Raw genomic sequence first — 22786 nt, forward strand, 5'->3', positions numbered from 1 at the left:
TCTGTTTACACTGATGGCCACCACCTCCCTGGCAGTTACTGACTGCCAGCAGAGTCGCCTAAGGAGCCGCATTTCCCCGACACATGCACGGTTCACAGTACAGAGCAGCATCACACAGCGGGCGTACGCAGAACCCGGGATCCCAGCGTGGCTTAAGCCACGTTACTCACGTCTGTACTCGGCTCCAAGCCTCAGCATTAGTCGGATGGGAAATACTTTGGCCCAAGGAGTCTCCCACTTCTGGATGAGGATGCCAAACAAATAGGGTGCGCTGGGCAGCACCAGATCTTGCAGGGACTGATAGGTGGGTGCAACATACAGGAAGCCGCCATGTTCCTTACTACCCAGAAAACTCTGGCTGAGAAAGGAGTGGCCCAAGCTTCCCACCACATTGCCTGCAATAGGGAAATCTACCATTTAGCAACACAGTTTTTCTTTATATTTATAACCTTATACAGTTTTGTAAAAGTATCATCATCAGTAGTGGTAAGGGGGTGTGCAATAATAGGAGGATTAAAGACTTTTCATACTATCTGCATTGGGACAACAACCATGTATGTGTATGTATATATATTTATTTATTTATTTTTAATTTTTTTTTTTTTTTACACATACCAGTACTGGCACCTGATTTTTGTGCAGGCTGAATTTTGCTTGAAAAGTACATGCCTAGATTTTAAAATACCATCTACATGGCACCTTTCCACCCCAATCTAAATATGTGGCTAAAAAGTCCATATGTCATGGAACAATGCATGTAACTTCTCGCCACACAGAGTGGGCAATATTCAGATAACCAATTTACACAGCTAAAATGCTCTTCTCATGTGCATTATCCATAATTAAGAATGCCCACCTAATCAAAGCAAACCTGATAATCCAAAACATGTCCTCATATCAAATGTTCTGCAATAATCATTTACCAGTTTAAAATGCAGGTGCCTACATCTTCAGGAAAAAGTGCATCAGGTTACTGCACAGCAATTCTCACAGCACTCAGTTACCTGACATGCTGTACACCAGGGACCTCAAAAATAAACCAGGTGATACTGTGAAATACTGAGAGTTTACAGCAATTTATCTGATGTAAAATAGAGGATTAAAAAGATAAACATATAAAAGCCCTGTTATAAATGCTAATATACCAACATCTGTGTGCAGGGGAATTATAGTCAGTCATACTTGTATGTCTCCCACGTACCTGTGCTGTATCTCAGTTATTTACTTCAATGTGATAATGACAACCAATAACCCCTTTTCCAATAATAGATGTACATACTATTGCAAATCTTGTACCTGGGTATCTATAATCTCAACTAAAAATATGAGTGAAAATGGTCAAAACCACTACCTGGCAAAGATTTGTTTGCAATTGATGAGGTTTAAGTGCAGTGAAGGAATGACTGGAAACATGAAATAATCCTAAAACATGAACATGTGTGCGCAGCTGGAATAGGAATAACTACATCAAGTGAGAAAGCCTGTGCGTAAGCACAGCAAGGAATGATGCAGGCACACACAGTAAGGGATGCAGGTGCCCATCAGACAGAGGGTACAGCACCTGAGTGTGAGAGCAGGGTCTTCTGAATGAACAAGATTACATTGCGAAACTCTAAGAACCCACCCAGATGTGTTTGCCTATGATATCCATTTGGGATTTTGTAATAAAAGTAAGCATCTCAGTTCTATACCTTGTCAATTCTTCCAATCAATTTTTGCCATACGTTTGGCTGTTCTTTTCTTGCTAACTCCCAATGTCCGCCCTCTTTGTCCCCCAAAAAAAAGTGGATTTCACATCTGCAGTTCGAGAAATCCATTTTTGCTTGGTGTAACTAAGCAATGCAAATCAATGAGGCAACGAGCAACAGTTGCAACCGCTGAACTCTGGAGGGTTCTGAGCTGCATCTGGGAAACGCACAAGATCACAGGAAGTGGTCCACGTTCCCCCATGAGTGGCAGTATTCGTCTGTGCTGTCTACCATTCCTGAAAAGGAGCTTAACAAAAAAAAAAAAAAAAAAATCTATTTATAGTATTTAGTCAGGAAATAAGTATAATCCTTTTAAAGTTGCCGAGGAGAATTTTTCCCATATTGTGATTACTGGCGAGGCAAGCTTCCAATATTACGAGGCACCACCCTTCAGTTCTCAGCCCCAAAGCTACTAACTGGGACAAGCCTCTTTAGCATGTTGTGCCCGGACTTTTTTCATTCCATACAATTCAATAGGTCAACGATATGGTAAGAACAGGTTAATTGCTCATCATCTTGTTCGTACAGGATGCAACAGGTCCCCGAAAGCTTGATTTGTGCTATACCGAGTTAATTTGCAGAGGATTGTCTGCCCACCACATAACATCTGATTATTACCAGAACTCTTGTTATAGCTAGCCAAAAAGTGCAGAATCACCCGGTAAGACCATTTCCAAAACCAGGCTTTTGCAACACTACTGCTTTATAAGCATCCAGTTACCAACATTACATCTTCCCTCTTAGTGAGACAAAGTTGATAGGGATAATCAGTATTTACCAAGTTTTAAAAAAGAAAAACGCTTTTAAAATTGCCCTCTGTAACAGGCAGACGGAGCGCACTGTTAGCCTGCTCTTGAACGCGCGTTTTCCCTTACCCCTAATTCAGTAAGGGGAGGAAAACGCGCATCCAACCCGCGACACCTAATAGCGCCCTCAACATGCAAATGCATGTTGATGGCCCTATTAGGTATGCGCGCGGGATACAGAAAGTAAAATGTGCAGCCAAGCCACACAGTGCACAGAAAAGCAGTAAAAACTGCCAGGGATGGGCAATACCGGCCATCAAGGACCTCCAACCAGTCACATTTTCAGGACTTGAGGACCACCAACCAGGGCCTACGATTGCAGGGTTCCAAATCTATCTCTATGCAAGAAATAGATTTGCATGCACACTGCCTCCACTGTATGCAAGTATGTCTTATGCATATTCATTAGGGATATTCTGAAAACCCACCCAGTTGGTGGCCCTCGAAGACCGGAATTGCCCACCCCTACTATATATCATGTTGATAAAGAGGTGCAAATCAATGTTCCTTTGCAATGGCTCATAAAGATAAATCATCCCTCCTACCTGCCAAGGCATCCTGATAAAGCTGCACAAAGTGATGGAAGAGATCCTTGGGCAAACACTTCTCATCTGGTAAACACTGCAAGAGAACTACAATCTCAGACTGCCCCACTGCATGCATTCCCTTCGTGGTAAAACACCAGCACTTCCTGTTCACATCTGCAAGGAAGGAGAGAACAGAACTTAGGCCACGGAAGACAGACAAAGAGTGGAAGCAGGTTCTTTATCATAATGGAAAGCATTCTCTGTGGCCTTAGTGCACCCATGGAAGGAGAGACCAAACCACCAGCTGACACCACCAAGACCTCTGCTCCAATAGGAAAATTGGTACTTACCTGTTAATTTTCGTTCCTGTAATACCACAGATCAGTCCAGATAAGTGGGTTTTACATCCCTACCAGCAGATAGAGGCAGCGAACAAAATCTTTGAGGCATTTGCTACATAAATCCCTTAATCCTCATAAATCCATAAATCCTCATAATCCCTTGGGAGGATCCAGAAATGTACTCTTCTTGAGACTGCAGGTGGCACACTCGTTTATGTACAGTTTCAGTGAAACTTTCTCTGTCTCCATCTGCTGGCAGGGAGGCAAAACCCAGACGTCTGGTCTGATCTGGGTACGTACAGGGAACAATCTTTCAAGCGATGCTACCAACAATGGAAAAGTACAGGAGCAGAGTTTACGAGGGTCTAACAGATGTCTCCTGCATCATGTGAGTATTTTGTTTTATAAAAGGAAAAAAGGTTTCTAGTCACCAGGTCACCTTTATAAGCAGACTGTGACAATGCAGCAAGGTACAATAAGGTGTTTGGCAAAAGCAATCTACCTATTAACAGAAAAGCTGCATCAAAGCTGAAACCCCAGAGTAGTGAAACACAGACTACAAGAAAAATCTAGTCCTTCCTCCAATCATACAAATTGCTATAGTTTACAACAAAAACTAGTCACTTTGGGATTTTTGTTTTTTTATGGAATTTTTTTTTTTGCTTCAACACAGATACTTACAATTTACAATTTTAACCATAGCTAGCAGATTTGCGTTTAAAACAAACACAAGAGGGTCGGGTCCCCCATCCTCCAGCTGCTGCATCACAGACATCTGCGACGGCCTCTCTTCTACTGCATAGTCTGCAAGAACATGGGACGGCAGTGAGTCCAGAGCACTTACTCGTAACCACGCAAAGTACCTCTGTGCACACCTGCTCCAGCTGGCTGCACATCTGACAATTATAAAGACTATTTATCCAATACAAAGAGGCAACAGCATAGGACAGCACAAACCACATGCTGCAAGTGTGGAGCTAAGCATAAGGAAACAGCTCTGGGATCCTTGATGCTGCTCCCCAAGCACTTGTGAAAGCCGCTGTTTTGTTTTGTTTTTTAATAAATTCTCATTCTGAATCTAGAGAAGCTTAAGTGAAGAAATTGTTTTGACTATTTCCCTGTTGAAAGCCTCTATTGCCCCTTGTTCCAGATAGCTGTAACTTTTACTTTCATCCCTTTTGATATGCCTTCCAACATATGGAAATGTTGGAAGGAATTACGTGAATGGAATCCATGTCCATCTGCATCTCTAAATACAGTAACACCTCTGGGTTAATGGAGAAATTACTTCCCTGATAATTTTGTCAGTGTAGACAGATGGACTCAGAACCAATGGGTTATGTGTTCCCCTGCTAGCAGAAGGAGACGGAGTCAGGTTTCAAAGCTGACATCACCCTAGATACACCCCTGCAGTGACCTCAGCCATTCAGTATTCTCTTCAAAAGCCACCGTAGATATACTATCGAAAAAACTTGATTAAAAACAGTTAACCATAACTGTACTCAACCAAACACTGAACCCCAATAAGATTATAGATGCCCTGATCTCGAGACCAGATGACAGCTTACCCGTGATCTCTTCAAATCGATATCCACTCCATGGGTGAATCCTTGGCACCGTTCTTGGGCAGCCGGGGGTGGGATCCTGAGTCCATCTGTCTACACTAAGGAAAACAAAATTATCAGGTAAGTAATTTCTCCATTTCCTAGTGTGTAGCCAGATGGACTCAGGACCAACTGGATGTACAAAAGCTACTCCTGATCGGGGCGGGAGGCTGCCCGCGGTCCAGTTAACACCGCCTTTTCAAGGCTGCATCTTCTCGGGCCTGTACATCCAGGCGCTAACGACGGGGGACAGCAGTCTAACTTCCACCCATGAGACTGCCTGAGCCCTGGTGGAATAAGCTTTAACCTGAGAAGGTAATGGCTTTCCTGCCTCCACATAGGCTCCTGTGACCACCTCCTTGATCCAGCGAGCTGTGGTAGCCCATGAAGCTGGTTCGCCCTTCTTCCTTCCACCATGAAGGACAAATAGGTGGTCCATCTTTCGGACTGGTTCTGAAACTTCCAGATACCGCACCAAAAGTCTACAGACATTCAAATGACAGAGGAAGCAGTATTCCTCCACGTCCCTGTGCTTATCTAGGAAAGGCAACGAAATGGTCTGATTCAAATGAAACTCAGACTACCTTGGGCAAGAAAGATGGAACAGTACAAAGCTGCAATGCTCCTGGAGTCATCCGGAGGAAAGATTTCCAATACGACAATGCCTGCAGTTCAGAGATGCAACGCGCTGAGCATATAGCCACCAGGAACACAGTTTTCAAGGTTAATAAACACAAGGAAAGAGCTCACAGTGGCCAAAAGGAGGGCCCTACCAAAAATTCCAATTCTAGATTAAGATTCCACAAGGGAACTGGCCACCTTAGTTGGCCAAAGGTGCTTCACCCCTTTCAGAAAACAAGCCACATCCAGATGAGCCGACAGGGAAGTTCTGTTCACCTCGTCCCTGACACAGGAGACAGCCGCTACCTGCACCTTCAAGGAGTTAAGGGCCAATCCTTTATTCAAGTCGTCCTGCAAAAATTCCAGAATAAGTGGGACATCACATTCCTCGCACCAGGCCTCAAAAACTCTCCGGAGCTGCACATATGCTAGGGACATAGAGAACTTCCGAGCCCGGAATAAAGTGGCATTTATCGCCACAAAATATCCTCACTTCATCAGGCGAGCCCTCTCAAGGGCCAGACCATATGACAGAATCAAGTCGGATTCTCATGAAGGTCCCTGTGCGGTGGGAGGCACAGGGGAGTCTCCACCAGAAGTCTCCGCATGTCCGCATACCTGGGCCAATCTGGAGCTACTAGTATGACTAATCCCCTGTGGTGCTCGATTCTGCAAATGATCATGCCCAGCAGGGGCCATGGAGGGAAGGCGTATAGCAACTCTTCTTCCGGCCAGATCTGAACGAGCACGTCGATCCCTGGGATCATGGATCTCTTCTGCGATTGAAGAATTGGGGAACCTTTGCATTGTGACATGCGACCAGCAGGTCGATGGAGGCCCCAGCAAGCTACTATCAGTTGAAAGGCTTCGGCCAACACCCACTCTCCTGGATCCAGAATCTCCCTGCTTAAAAAGTCTGCTCCCACGTTATCTTTTCCTGCGATGCGTGAGGCTGAGATCATCTGTAGATATATTTTCGCCCATTCCATAAGGAGATTCCTCCCTGGTGATTATTGTAGGCTACGATCATTGCGTTGTCCAACATTATGAGGACCACTTGATCCTGGAGTCTGTAGCTGAATTGCAAGCACACCAGCCTCACTGCCCGGGCTTCCAGGCAATTGATGTTCCAGAGGGCATCTTCTTCCATCCAACATCCCTGGGCCGTGTGTTCCTGACAGTGAGCTCCCCAGTCCTGGAGGCTTGTGTCCATTGTAAGAAAAGGGACATCCCCCTGCTCAGATGAGCCTCCTGCAACCATCACTTGAGGTGAGAGAGACTCCCATCAATAAGTGGAGCTGAATCGAATAGTCTTGAGCCTGCGAGTTCCAACGTGACAGCAGCGAGTGCTGAAGTGGGCACACGTGTGCTCTCGCCCACGGCACTACTTCCAAGGTTGCCGCCATCAAACTGAGAAAATGGAGATAGCTCCACACTGTCAGGCGTATTGTGTTCATCAACTGATGCACCTGGGACATCAAGTTCCGTATCCATGTAGTCAGGAGGAAGACCTTGCCCTGCCTGGTGTTGAACCGGACTCTCAACTCCAATGACTGGGAAGACTTGAGACTGCTCTTGTCCAGGTTTACTACCCAACCGAGTTCCTGAAGCAAGGAGGTCACCCTGTTGGTCAGTCGGAGACTTTCTTCCACGGACGTGGCCCAGATCAACCAGTTATCTAAGTACGGGTGTAGCAGGATTCCTTTTCTTCTCAACACTGCTGCCATGACCACCATAATTCTTGGAAAATGTTCTTGGGGTGGTGGCTAGGTCAAAGGGCAGTGCCCGGAACTGATAATGGTGACCAGGTATGGCAAAGCGTAGGAAGTATTGGTGTTCTTGATGGATTGGAATATGTAGGTAGGCCTCGGATAGGTCCAGGGAGGTTAGGAACTCTCCCGGTTGTTCAGCCATTATCACGGAGTGCAAGGTTTCCATGCGGAAATGACTCTCGTAGGTGATGGTTGACACTCTTGAGGTCCAGGAGGTGGCAAAAAGAACCTTCCCTTCTTGGGTATGATGAAATAAATGGAATAACACCCTGTATTTTCCTGGGGCATAAGTACTGGGATTACAGCCCACATCCTGAGGAGCCTTAAGAGTAATCTCCACTGCTGGCTTTTTGTGCTGGAAGTGGCAAGGAGAGATCATGAATACATCCGAGGAGTGCTGCGAAATTCCAGTGCATATCCTTCTCTTATGACTTCCAGCACCCACTTGTCCGAAGTGCTCTCAACCCACCTTTGGTAAAAGTGAAACAGTCGACCCCCTATCTCCTCATTCCGAAGATAGGTAAGCAAAATTTCATTGGGAGGTTCGGGATGATCCTTAATCCGAACCTACCCTTCTCTTGGCCTGTCAACTATGAAAGGACTGAGTTCTTCCAAAAGGCCAAGGCCTCTGAAATATCAAGTTTCTGTAGGGGCAGAAACATTGAGAGCCCTTGGACTGCCCCTCATAGGCGATGGGCGCTGTAACTGCTTTCTCTTATCGTCTGGTAGCCAGGGGACTGGAGATTCGCCCCATTTACTAGACAGTTTTTTCCAATTCGTTTCCGAATAGGAGGATCCTTTAAAGGGCATTTTGTAAGGTTAGCCTTGGAAGTTACGCCAGCTAACCAATTCCACAGCCATAGCTGTCTTCTGGCTGCTACTACAGAGGCCACTCCTCTGGCTTAAGTACAGACCAGATCTGAGCCCGCATCTGTTAAAAAGGGGGCAGCGGGCTCCATAGCTGCTCTGGGGTTCACCCCTAAGTCATCCACCTCCTGAAAGAGAAGTAGGCACAAATGCATTACCAGGGGACAACAAGAAGCAATCTGTAAGGTCATTGCTACTGCATCAAAGGCTTGTTTAAGGATAGACCGCAATTGTCTATCATGTGCATCCTTTTAAGGCCGCTCCTCCCTCCACTGGGATAGTTCGCTTAGAGACAGCACAGACCAGTACATCCACTTTAGGGAAATGCAAACGTTCTCTCACTGCTGGATTCAGCGGGTATAGAGCTTCTATTGCCCGGCCCTCTTTAAAGCTAGCTTCTGGGGCATCCCATTGCAGGTTAATCAACTCCTGGATGGCTTCCAGTACTGTGAAGTAGCAAGATGCTTTGTGCAAGGAAATCAGAATGGGGTTCTTCTTTGGTTCCGTCATAGAATCCACTCCAGGAACTCCCAACATTTTCAGGGTCTGGGAAACCAAGGCTGGCAATTCATCTCTATGAAAGAACCGTAACGTGGGTCGATACGGTTCTAATCCCAGGGGAATTTCCCCTTCTTCCAAGGGATCTTGCTCTTCGTCTGTGCCATCAGGGTCCCCACTAGGGATACCCTTGATCAAGCAGAGCATGCCTTGAGGTCTGCCAACAGGAATAGGAGAGGGAGAGGGGGCCAGCTGGGGTTCCATCCAGACAGGGGGCAAGCGAGGAAGTAGACTGCACCTATACAAAGGCCTGTAGTCCCTGGAAAAATTCCACCCAAGAAAAGGCTGCCAGGTCCATGCCTAGTCGGGGAGAATTGGGGTGGGCCCAGCCAAGTTTCCCTCTCCCATGGAAGACCCAGCCAAGGGATAACTCAGATCCAGAGTACTTCCAGTTAAGGCGGCCAATCCATCATCTGAATGGGAGGAGCCAGGCTCAGCAAAGTCCAGGAAGCCAAATCCCCTTGGGCTTCCTCACAGTGCTATCACAAGTTGGAATCCAGGTCAGGCTGGGAAGCCCTAATATGACAAGCAGCGCAGAGAGCAACCCACTCATAAGCCCACTTTCCTATGCCCCAACCGGATCGGGAACGACATCAGTACAGCGTGCGAGGCAAGGAGACCGGAGGAAGTCTTACTGAAACCCCTCTTCTCTGAAGGTAAATCTGCTTTTTTTTTTTTAAACTTACCTGGGCTCGACACTTACTGGCTGCGTACAGAGACAGTCTCAGACTGCGGGGGGAGAGAGAGCTTTGGCCGTCACCGCCATGCTCAGCTTCCGGCACCTGCTGCCTTTCAGCTGCTTCAGCAGTAAAGTCCATGCTGGGAACCGGCTACCAGAGCAAGGCACACCTCTGAGGGATCTCGGAAATCACCTCAGGAATTCTCAACTAGGGGAGGGACCTTTAGGTAACACCACAGGAGAGCGGAGCTCAATCTTTTCTCCAATTTAAAAGTAGAATTTCTTCTTCCAAAAGGTACAGCGATCCCCATTGGGAAAGCATGCCTACGTCTGCTGGAGACAGAGAGATACTGAAGGGCTGAGGTCACTGCAGGGGCGTATCTAATGTGATGTCAGCTGTGACATCTGACTCAGTCTCCAACTGCTAGCAGGAAAGCACAACCCATTGGTCCTGAGTCCATCTGGCTACATGCTAGGAAAGAAGTGATGAGAGCTAAGGAAAGGATTGTCATAATCGTCATCATGGAATACACTTGCAGATCTGGTTTCCCTGTCTTAAGGCCTCCCTTCCCCTTTCCACCAAGAGTGGAACAGGCAAACTAAAACTTCTCCTGAAGAAAAAAATAGGTGAACACATTTACCCCACCAGTATTACTGATGAATGTTTGGGATGGCAATGGCCCTGTGCTGCCTTCTGTACATTTCAAAGGGGACTCCATAGCTACACCCAACCTGTAACCGTTATCCCAGACAGGAAACTGGCATTCTGTCACCTGCACTGCCCTGGGGATCAAGCCTACCTCCTTTCACTCCAGTGGAGATCAGGATTGGAGGAAGGCCATCTTCAGGGATTAGATTCATTGCACTTCCAACTGGGCTCCCAACCTGAGTTATATTCCCGGAAAATCCAGAAGAGGTTTCAGTCTTTAAAACAAAAAGAAAAAGTAAGAAGAGACAGGAAGTCACTGTGGACTACAGACAGCTCTACACATTCTGTGGAAAGAGGGAAGGGAGACAGAAAAACAGAAATACTGAGCATGTGTGGAAAGCTCACAGACTCTTAGCAGACTTTTCCTTTTATAAAGATGCGTTTCCGTTGCATATATTATCTGCTACCTAATTAAACCTGAAACACAGAGTTCTCTCTCAAAGGATTTGATTTAATCCAAGGTGCAGCCAGACAGGCACAGAATGGGAGAAAACCCTTAGGGACAGATTTAAGTTTTAGGAAAAAAAAAAAGGAAAAAAGCCTGCAACCTGGGTGAGCAAACAATGTTAAAATAGCACATCTGTTCAAAGGAAAAAATTCCACAGGAAAAAAATAGGTGCAACTAAAAACTTGTGCAAAAAAGCACCAGGAGCTTCTGTCTAAAAAAAATCTGAAAATGTAATTGGCAAAAATGTTCTGCAGTGCACCCTGCAGAAGGATTTTCCTGCACATTTTAAAACTGAAAGCAAGGACAACCCAATAGCTCAGTGGCAGTGACATACAGAAGACATGGGTTTCATTCCAAGGCCGAGGCTCTGTTTCTTGCACCTAGAGTTGCCAAATGGCTCCAGATTTTCAGAACAGGCTGATCTAGTCTTGGATTATTCCCCACTGCCTGCATGGCCGTCTAGTATCGTTTTTATTAAGGAAATCAATAGGGACACCAAAACTACAAGTCCCTGCACATAGTGGGGAGATCAACCTGTCCTGAAAATCTGGAGCCAGCTGGCAACCATACTTGGGTGGACCGGGAATGCCACGGAGGCAACCTTCATAGCAACACCACAAAGCAGGGTTCAGAGTGACCAAGGGCTGTCACTGCAATGTCTGGGCTACACAGGAGGAGAAAAGACGAATAAGAATAGGACAGAAACCCAGGCAATTGCGAATAAAGGCTCGCACCACAGACCCAAGTAGGCGCTGGCTTCCATTAAGGTGGTAATCCCTAAGGAGGAGGAAAATTACTGAGTCGAAAAATGAACATGCTTATTGACTTGCAATCTTTGGTTAATTTTTGGTTTGCTTTTGCATGAAACTTAAATATGATTCTTAGTTTTTGATTGTCTGTTGAGTCTTTCTGCCCATCCAGCAAAAACCATGAAATCTGCTCTTTAAAAGCAGTTTTATCAGCAATTTCTTGAACATTAAACAATCCTTCACTAACTTTAGTCCAAGAGATGTAAAGATGAGAGGAGCTGGAAAGGAAATCTGTGTGAAATCATCATGTGAAACCTAGCAAATAAAGTAATTTGAAAGTTCTTAGTTGATGACAAAAATCAAAATACAGTAGGCTGTTTAAAGACCAAACTGGACACATGGCGCAGGGACGTAAGGTGACTGCCAAGGTTGGTGGTGCACAGAATGAAAAGTTACCTTACGCACTGTGAAACAGAACCTCACCAGGGTCCCCCACACCGCCAAAAAGGTGCCAGGGCTGAAAACCACCCCTAACCCCACCCACCCACCCCTTCCATGGGGGTCCTAATTAGTAAAAGGGGCAGAAGGGATACCCATTCACCTGCTAACTCTCAACATCCCTCAAAACTGGCGCTGGTCAGCCGTGAGAGCGGTGCCACAGTAACAACAAAATGGCACTAATCCCAGGGCCAGCCAGCTGCATTTTGTTGTACAGTCGTACAAACTTAGGGCTGTACAACAAAATGGCGCCGGTCAGCCTTTAGCTATAAGGCCGGGGGAAGACCCGAGGAGGCCTTGGATTGAACCCGGGAAAGCTCCAAGATGCCTTCAGGGTCAGGACCGGGAAAGTCCCAAGAAGACCTCGGGTCAGGCCCGGGAAAAGCCTCAGGAAGCCCCTGCTTGGGCCCCGGGAAGCTGGTGGTGCACGGCACACCTCTTTTCTTAGTTATCGGGGCCTATGCACTACAGACTGCACACCCTCGCTTGGAAGAGCCTGAACATGATGGAAAAGTGTTTCCGTTTTAGTACTTCTCTTTTGTTTTGTAAGCCAAGCTTGTCCATACAGTGCAGTCACTGCTGCAGCACTGAATGCACTGCGTAAGAAGTGACGTGCACCTATGGCACTGTAACTACCAAGGCACCGAGGGCTCCTTATTGAAAAAGGAATCCCCCTCCCCCCACCACTCTGTGCCACTGGAACAAAGATTTAATTGAATAAGGCCCTATAGGCTCACTCTTACTAGGGTTGAAAGGAAGACAGCATTTTGTACAATTTCTTATCTTCTGTAGTCAGGATGGCAGGAGCTGAAGCAGGAGTTCGCCCATCCTTCTGCTTTCAGCGATGGCCTTAGAGAAGTAGGCGAGGCCAGCTGGGCAGCCCAGTAGCACTGATGCAACGCTGCTCTGCGCAGAGACCTGGTTTCCATTTCTGCTTCAGGTCCTCTGAGCTGTGGTGCTGCGGAAGCAGAGCTCACAGCCCCTAGGAGAAGGGGGCTCATAGAGAGCAGCACCCGATGCACGGCCCCCTGCCATGACTGGACTAAATTGTAAATTGGAAACGGGATATAAAAAGTCAGGGAAAAATGACAAGCTCAAGGCACCTCCTAGACCTGGTCTGGATTGAGCAAAGAAGTAGCAGGAAACAACCAGAACCAAAAAACCCACACGATGAAACCTCAAGATCAGTGCAGCAGGCTCATATTTCACCACAGACTTAGATGCCTCGGATGAGCTTTGAATCTTCTGAGGTCGTTTAGGTCTATGCTTTTCTGCTACACACCTGTATTTGGGCTACATTTTGATTCAGGCCAAGCTGAAGTACTTTAGCAGCTAACTGCGTTCCCAGCAATCAACAAGTCGATCTTTCTTTACCTCTGCTGGCGAAGTTTTACCAGGAGGAGATTTGGCCGGGTCATGTGACACTGCTAGTGTTCCTGCGCAGGACGTCCCATTGACCGTCAGTTTTGCTGCGTCAGCAACTTCTCCATTGGGCAAGATCCCATCAGCAAACCAAACTCGTCTCTGTTCCCTGGGCTGAATCACTTCAAAGGCAAAGAGGGTGAAACAATCAAATGTAAAGATAACGCCATCACCTGGGTTTTGATGAAAGAAGGAAGTCACTTCAGAATAGACGACAGAGAATTAAACACCTACACTCCTAGTACACTGCAGAAGCTGATGGTAAAGACGATATGAACCTTAGTCTCCACACGAAGTCTATAAATTATTGAAACAGCTACACCCATCTCTTGTTTCTGTCCTTCCACTAAAATACATAGTTACCCAGTTCAAAAGCTACAATGGATGCTCAAGCAATCAACGTGCTTAGCACGTGAGGAGACAGCACTAAAATAACATTTTGAGGGGCACGATCCACCAGTGTGTGATACTCCACATATTCTGTTCATATTACACCCTCAATCAGTAAGAAAGCACCGGGCTGCTGCAGTGCAATCACGAGAGGCTTTTTCCTTTTGAGAAAAGGGAGTGCACTTCATAACAACCTAACAAGTGCTGCTGGAAAGCCTCTTATGGTATAAGAGTGTCATCTAGCAGAGGTCTGAACAAAAAATCATTTAGACCCTTTAAATACAGCCCTCCAAGCCCAAACTTGCACAAAATGACATTTTTATTTTTTTTTTTACTGGATGGATCCAAACTGTCAAATCCTTCCAGAAGCCCTTTTTTCATGTTTGCCTTGAAATAGTTTAACCCTCTCTCTTTTGAGCTTGTGAAAGGAGTAACCCTGCTTCCCGGATGCCTTTCCTCACATGCAAGTTCTGACCAGCACGGTTTCCATACTCTGTCAGGAAAACTGTTCACAAAATTACAGCTCTGCCAAGCAGCGGATCCTATTACTTACAAAAAATGACAGCAATTACTATATAGTAGTAAGCAGGATGAATTCATCACGCATCTATTCCCAGAATTAGCTTGGAACTGAAGAAAATGCTTTTAAAGCAGCAGCCAATTAATGGTCAGGGTCAGGAGGGAGGAGGAGAAAGTGGGGACCACAGGGATTTTGCACATTCACTCAATTCCACCACGCCCATATTTCTTTCTAGAGCAGGAACATTTTATGGAAAATACCCGATTGATTCTTTTACCTTGCCAAAGCCTAAATTGGCCTCTGACTCACAGCAGCTCCCAAATTTACAGTAGGCAGCATTCATGGCTGCTTTAAAGCTACATCAGAACAAACAGAGCATGCGAGACATTCAAGCTTTGGGCAAAAGGTGCAATTTTTTTTTTTATTTGGGCAAGCACAGCTCTGCAGGACTTTGCCAAATCCTTAAACCTACCACCACCACCACCACCATTCATCATTTCTAAAGCACTACTAGACGTGCACAGTCCTGCACCTCTTTTTCAGCATGCCAGCAGCCTGCATACATGACTATCTCAACGGGAGCAGGCCTAGGCCTTTATTTGTATTTTTTTTTTTAATCAGCTGTCCAACTGCTCCAGGCGATGTACATCAAGAAACAACATCAAAGCATAAAATCTCTCTCACGGAATAAAAAAATAAACATAAAAAAAAAACAACCCAATAAAAAGGAACTTACCGTCCGTCCCAGGGTGCTTCAGAACTCCCACAGGCACCATGACAGTGGGCGGTGGGGAACTCAGGGCTCCAGAGGCCTGAGCCTGCTGGAGGGGAGGGATAGTAGAACAGTACTCGGCAGGATTGTTAGGGTTCGGGCTCTGGCTGGAGGCACTCATCATGTTTTCCCAGGCTTGAGCTGCAAACACACACAAGAGCAGGAAAGGTGAACCAAGTCTGACATTTTCGACTTAAGCTTTGATCATTATTTTGTAAACACCGCTGCGCACAACCATTCACGCAGCTACTAATTCTTTGCTCGGGAGTTTACAGTGCAAGTTTGAGCACGAGAAGGCTAAAGGGACACTTATCCACCATCTCCAAAATCCCCAACTCAGCTTCTGTTAACATCATTTTTAAATTTCAACTGATAATTCTTACATCTACATGAAAAATAACAAATAAACTGTACAATGTACTCAAAGACACCTCTCCTGCTGCCTGCACTCTACATGCATGAGGAAATAAGAGCTCCAGCTCACGCTGCAATGGCCAGAAACCGGTTTCCTGAGCCTACTGCAAACATTGCTCAGTTTGAAATAGGCCTACATCAAATGCTGCCTTGAATTTAAGAAAAATTAGTCAGTAAAGGGCATCTCATTAACATGAGCATATTCTGAACGTACACATTTTACAGTGCGCTCTCTACAGCGCACGTGAACTCTGTCAACACCTCCAAATGATGTTTTACAGCTTGTTCTAAGCAGGGCGCTCTTGTGTTTTATACCAGTGGGTTCGAATTTAAAGGAACCAATATAAGAGTTCAGCAAATCAATGTGTCTTCATATTGTACACCATGCACTGCTCTGTAGACAATCTGATTTCAATCCCGGGCTCAGGTTTTCCACTCCCTGGGTTGGCTAGGGATGCTGCCGAGGTAGCACTCATAGCCCCGGGGGGGGGGAAGAGGAATGAGTGGGGAGACCCTCTAATTGTGGAGCATCACATCTAGTGGCCAGATTTAGAGCACATGACTGAAAGGGGCCCTGGTGCATGCCCCTGGCTGAGGACTACCACTGTAATGACTTGGGCTAAGTGAGTTTGGGGGGGGGGGGGGGGGGGACCTTAAAATATTCCCAAGTAGTTACAAATGAAGGCTCTGGGCACTGCATCCCCCCACCCCCAGCCCTGGTTCTGACTGAGCTGAGCCCAAAAAAAAATCCACATTCCTTGTGCGCGCATTTTGCAAAAGAACCCTAAAATGTTTAATTAGCACATGGTTAAACCTTTTTTTTTTTTTCATCTTTAAGGAAAACATTCACTCTACTTACACTAGGGGTGCCAGAAATATTACAATCAGGAAACTGTGGCTGCCATGAATATTTGAGCAAGCAGGAGCAGCTTTATCCAGGTTACGGCTGCCAGAGGTTGCCCTCTGGTCCTGTTCAGCGCAGCTGCTGTAGTGTGGGGGGGGGGGGGGGAGCCACGGGGCCCCTGCACTTACCGTTCATGAGAACAGAATGGCAGATCACGCACACGCGAGCCTCCTTCCTCTCCATGTACAGCAGTCGGCACTTCAGGTTGCAACATGCAGCGCAGAAGACCTGAAGCGTGAGAGGAGAGAAATGCATATACCCCAAAAAAAAAAAAAAAAAAAAATCCATAAGAACAACTATCATTTCATGGCAAGCAGAGGCAAAAAGAAAAAAAATCAGCAGAACATTAAAGAAATGTTTTTAGAAGAGAGAGAAGAAAATACCCACATTTAGTTCACACAGCAGTATAAATGACAAAACTTGTATTTAGCGGTTTGCACACAAAGTTTAATTATATAATAGGCTGTTATTCAACGCATGTGCTCTGGGGGAGTCATCTATGAATATTCAGAATAATCCAAAATTACAGACTCCATACTTCATGCCGCACTATTCCAGGGGCATGACACTGCTGGTTCTGGCAAGAGAGTAGTACAAATTATCCCATATTTCTCCGGGGTTTTATGATGCAGTATGATTTGTAAAGGCTGAGATTTAAAAAATGGCTGTGATATTCTCAGCTTGCACCGCAGAACAAGTACCTGGATGCAGTTCTAAATTACTCTCATTAGTTTCTGGTCCTAAGACTGAGGAAATCTTACCTATGGGATATGCGCATTAGTTATGGCATAAGTTTCTATAGACCTTCTTTAGCTTTTCAGCATGAATAGCCATGTGGTCCCCTTAGAAACACAAAAATAAAGGTTGACCAATCAATCTGTAATTTCAACATGAGAAACTGACTTGGTGGTGGTTTGTTTTGAAATCAGGGCATATCTGCTCTAATGCTTTAATCCCCTGAACCAGATGTTCCATCACAACAATGCATGGCAATCCTATTTTGGGGAAAACAGAACAAATGAATGGAACTCCTGAGGAAGAAATCCAATGGAAAATTAAGTAACATGGAAAAATCAATGCCCTCAACCATAATAAACCTCTAAAATCGGGATTCTGTGAAAATAGCATTATATAGCATTACTGGATGTTCTATAATGAACATTACAGTGTTCTATAATGGCAATAATTAGTCAGGTATGATAAGTCCCTAAAGAGCTTACAATGGGAAGTGAAGTCACTTGTCCAAGGTCACAGGCAGCATCCAGTGGGAGAAGTGGTTCCTAGCCCATTGCTCAGACCCATAGCTAGGCCATGCTTCCTCCCTAGCTGTTAAAAAGTGTCCAAAATCTGCACTGTAATGCTTCCTAAAGCACAGACTGCTCTTTAAACCAGCAATTCATACAGAAATTCATTATGCAGGTATCCAGTTTGGGCTAAATATGAAAAGAGTTTGCTAAAAGCTTGAGAGAATTCACAGTATATGCTGGAATCTGCCCTCGTCACTCTGCTCACTGCACGGTCCAAGTGGAGGGCAGCATCAGGTGGTAAGGATGGTCGAGAAGTACTGGCAATATAACTGGTCACTATTAAGTATGAAATGGTCCAAGCTGGAATAATAATGTGGCATCGCCTGTTAGCTGAACTTTCTCTCTGTTAGTAAAATAGGTGACGTTCTGGTAAATCCCCCAAAAGCAGCAAGCAAATACCTAACCATATATTCAATAAATACATTTCCAACATGGAACTATTTAAGTGTGATTGTTATACAGACTTTTAAACATAAGCAAGCGTATAAATCACTGTTGATGACAGAATGTGGACAAAAAAAAAAATCCCTTGTTCACCAATTATTTTGGTGTTTCTTTTCTCAAGAAAGTGGCTTTGATTCTCCCAGGGAAATAGCGATCTTTCGTTTCTAAGTGGGTAAATGAGTATGTAAATGCATTGTCCCCTCTTCCCTCCAAGTCCACAGGAAATAGTACATGTGTGGCATGGAATTTCCCTTTGAGAATGAATGGGAAGTCCAGCGGGTATAAAGATCCACAGGGAGATTCATTACTGCCCTCTCTATTCCGAACAAAACGAGGTTGCGCCTCATAGTCCATATCAGAAGAGAGCCAAGTTTTCAGCTGAGAGAGACGGGAGGGTGAAGCAGATTGTTCAGAGACAGGAATGGCAGTATTTAGCAAACTGTCCTATTCTGAACAGGAAATGTTTTTGCTGATTTTCACAGTCACGCTGACAGGCTAATGAGCTCATTTGTAGTTTAAAACCATGCAGAATTTACTCATGGAAAATAAACAACTCACAGAGAGAGTCTGGTCGTCAAAGTAATGCAAAGTTCTGATTTATATCACGCCAACGTACTAATGGGTGCACACATTCCAAAATGCAATTTGACTTGTTGGCTCATATATATTTGAAAATGCTCCCAAGACAAAATAATTATTCTCCTAATCAAAGGTGTACAACTGAGGCAACTCCTCGTCATGGGCGATGAGCACAAGATGTGATTATGTGGAAACTGCCAGCTTATTTGTGCACATGCAGGGACAGGCAGAGTTTCCTCCTACTCTTTTGGGCTCAAGTCGGAACCAGGGCTGGGATCTGGTGCCACGAGCCTTCAATCAGGGATTATTTTCCTATTTTATATCCAGCCTTTCATAATATACCTGCTCTGGTGATGCAGTGGCAGTCCTCGGCCGGTGGGGCCATACACTAGGGCTCCTTCCAGAGCCCTACAAAATCATGAACCCTAAATCCAACCACTAGGTGTCACCATTACACGACGGCTATAACTCCCTTCCTCCATGTCCCCCCAAAGGGGCTTTTCAAAACTGATCCTGCAGCATTCCCAACTCCCAGCCAGCCCAGGCCACGGAAGAACTGAACTGGGACCTGAAGCCAGCTCCCTCCATATTGTAGTGCACAACACTGCCACAGTTTTGATGCTTTTTTTTTTTTTTTTTTTGCAGTTAATTTAACCCCTGCAGCAATGCATGATGAAATGTGTTTTACCTGAAGACTGCCAAGATTATCTGCCTTGCAACCTGAGCTGCAGCCCAGCCTTCTCCCAGCCTCACATCCCTTCTCCAGATTCCAAAAGATCTTCACAGCATTCTGCTGACACTAACAGACGCACGGTCAGTCTTGGGTTACAAGACATCACCAAAACCTCATCAACACTAGGGATGCAAAATATTACATTCGCCAAGTATTAGACTCACGGTTAATATTTTGAAGTTAATGGTTCTAGGAGACTTTCACCAAATCAACACAAAACTACTGAACTGGAATAAAAGCCTATGAAATCCCTCCTGTGAACCAGCATTTCCAACCGTGGGAACCTTAAACCCCGAGTTTCTGTAGAAACGAGTATTTTATTCATTGCTAATACTTATAAAATCACCTATCCAACCAAGGAGAATAAACATGCCATGCAACAAATAATACAATTAAAACAAAATAATTAATCACTCAAATAACAAAATAAAATGATGCCATACAATATCAGTACAGAACGATAAAGAAATAATATAAATACTACTACTAGACATATGCAGCATGTATCTGATAGATAAAAAGCCCCTTCTACAATGATCTGAGTGGGGGAGAAAGGGAGATATACCTTAAGTTTGTCTTAAATCATATAGAGAATTAAATGTCAGTGACGAGATTTTAAACCGCACTCTGGAATCAATGCTCAGCCAGTGCAATTCTTTTCTTTTTTTAAAACATAAGGAGATCGTCCCTCGCATGTAACTCACCCACAATATTTTTTTTAACTATTTAATAACTTCTCCCCCCCCCCCCGCAGTGTACCAAACAATACAACACAAGCCTTACAAAGGGCCAAATATTAAGACAGCATCACAATAACTGCCCCTTACAGAGGTAGAACATGCAGCCTAATTATACATGAAGGATGAACATATTCACATGATTCTTAACCAATTGCAACCTTCACAACGCTGCAATCACACCTTGTGGCGAAATAAAACCTCTTGTGTGCACTGTTTGCATGGAATAAGGGATAACTGGTCCTTTTAATATCGCAATGAGGACCCAGCCATGCTATTCCTGCTAAAGATACAGACATAAATACCAACCAACATGTTCTGCAAAGTACAAAGCCAATATTCAGCCAGCCATATGCAAACTCAGTTAACCGGACCAACTTTGTCCAAATATTCAGTTCAACGTCTAAGCATGTGGCACATTTAAAACTAATCGGAGAAAGTTCTTTTTCACACAACGCACAATTAAACTCTGGAATTTGTTGCCAGAGGATGTGGTTAGTGCAGTTAGTGTAGCTGGGTTTATAAAAGGATTGGAGAAGTTCTTGGAGAAATCCAAAAATAGCCACTGCTATTAATTGCATCAGTAGCATGGGATAGACTTAGTTTTTGGGTACTTGCCAGGTTCTTATGGCCTGGGTTGGCCACTGTTGGAAACAGGATGCTGGGCTTGATGGACCCTTGGTCTGACCCAGTATGGCATATTCTTATGTTCTTAACCATGTCCCAGGAAAACCTCCAGGGCCAGTGCTACAATATGCCTGGACAAAATCTAGCCAGTCAGAAGGAACTGACACAGCAAGGTTTGTCCAGCTCTCAGTCAGCATGTGATAAATAGATCAAAGAAAAAGATGCAAAAAGTGACACCTAATATATATAAAAGCAGAAATATTAAAAAATAAATAAATAGTAGGGCGGAATGTAACGTAAACACTTTCCAAAAGAATCTTATTTTAAGTTTTGGGACTGGCATGTCCATTTTGATTCCAAATTCGAACAGTCAAGCATTTTTTTAGATTACTTTCCCCTGAAGCAAACAATACAAACACATCACCGGTGCCGGGTCCCTCACATTGCCAGAGGAGCACTGAGATTTTGAAGCATGCATCCCTGTTCCTTTCTTCAGATCTTCATTCGGGGGAAGTATTTTGTCTTTTTGCATGACTCTCTTATAAACAGGGATTTATCTTTTTCCACAAGACAGTTTTTGAAGAAGCAACATTGTGTATGTGTGGATGTGTCTGTGTACAGATATTTTTTTTTTTCATGCGTTTTGGTCTTTTTGGAAGAAAACTGTAGCTTATCTGAATGAGATTACTGGCCAAAAAGTACAACTTCGGGGGGGGGGGGGGGGAGGTTATAATTGTTGACTATGTATCTATATTAAATAAACAAGCTTTTCCGGACATATCCTAAAGACCTCCTCTCCACTTCAAGAATGCAGCCACTCCAGCCTTCTGTAAATAACTCTACAGGATGTTAAATCACTTCTGTATCCACTCTGTATTTCGCTTCTCTCCCAAGTTTGATACTCCTTGTTTTTTGTAACTGCAATTTCCTCTGCACTAGTTCCAGTTGTTTGTCTTCTGCACCCCCTGTTCAACTGTAAACCGGCATGATGTGATTGTATCATGAATGCCGGTATATAAAAACCTTAAATGAATAAATACATAAATAAATAAATAAATATTACAAACTAAAGATAAAAGGAAAAAGCTATTCATCAGAAAGGCCTTTTTGGTGGGAAGAAAATGATAATTATTTCTTGTTCCTTCCACAGTTCATGGCGAGTCACAGTGTACCTGGCGAGTCAAAACACATAATAAAACCTTGCTCCTTAATTAGGAACAGACCTTAACTGCTGACCATATATGCCTGTTGGAACAAAAAAGTTTTGAACTCTATCTTAAAGGACTTGTGGCATTCTATTGACCAAAGATTAACACAAAAAGAAACTTGCTGTTCAAAATCTCCTTTCGCTGGCTTCACTCAGATGAACTAGCTTGAGAGATGGAATTTCTATCTGCCCTTGGCTGCCAGAGTGCAAAGTGCCAGCTGAATGATGAATTCTCACGACTGAGGGAATGCATACAAGGGCCTCCATATTTAGAGCTTTTTATGTTATTGTGGCAAGTTTGTATTTTACACACATTCGAAAGGTAGCCAATGAAGTAATTCAAGGACTGGTGTTATGTGCTCGCAAAACCGAGACACAATCTGCAGCATGTTGGACCTCCTGCAAAGCCTTGAGTACACTGGAAGAAAGGAGGATGAAAACAGAAATAGAAACATGATGGCAGAAAGACCATATCACCTAGTTAGTCTGCCCAATTTATCTAGCCTTTCAATTCCCATCCTTCCCTCCCTGGTATTTATCCCATACTTTCTTGAATTGCAATAGTCTAGTTCTGATAGCACAAATGCCTGGAGCACCGTCCAAAACTTTGAGGAGAATAAGAATGGTTTTATCCCGCAGGGTAAACATAGTTTGAAAAATGAAGATTTAATTACATTATTTGTGTGGTCGAAAGGATTACGCAGTATCAGACTACAAATTTTGTATTGGACTAGCTAATAAAAATCACACTGTCACTGATTTGTATTGAAGATGGAAAATTGACTGGTGGGAGCCTACCGAGG

At 44.5% G+C, this 22786-nt stretch overlaps 1 protein-coding gene across 2 annotated transcripts in view; it reads right to left on the reverse strand.

Annotated features, from left to right (window-relative positions):
- ZFYVE9 (zinc finger FYVE-type containing 9) overlaps positions 1 to 22786 on the reverse strand; it is a 95928-nt gene that overhangs the window by 17826 nt on the left and 55316 nt on the right. For both annotated transcript variants that reach the window (XM_029617539.1, XM_029617540.1), the window contains 7 exons: positions 16478 to 16577; positions 14996 to 15172; positions 13302 to 13471; positions 10324 to 10447; positions 4104 to 4226; positions 3100 to 3255; positions 171 to 395 (listed from right to left, as the gene is read on the reverse strand). In XM_029617539.1, the coding sequence (XP_029473399.1) occupies positions 171 to 395; positions 3100 to 3255; positions 4104 to 4226; positions 10324 to 10447; positions 13302 to 13471; positions 14996 to 15172; positions 16478 to 16577 (1075 nt within the window). The remainder of the gene's footprint in view (positions 1 to 170; positions 396 to 3099; positions 3256 to 4103; positions 4227 to 10323; positions 10448 to 13301; positions 13472 to 14995; positions 15173 to 16477; positions 16578 to 22786) is intronic.

Source organism: Rhinatrema bivittatum, chromosome 10 (genome assembly GCF_901001135.1).
Source record: "Rhinatrema bivittatum chromosome 10, aRhiBiv1.1, whole genome shotgun sequence".
Lineage (NCBI taxonomy): Eukaryota > Metazoa > Chordata > Amphibia > Gymnophiona > Rhinatrematidae > Rhinatrema > Rhinatrema bivittatum.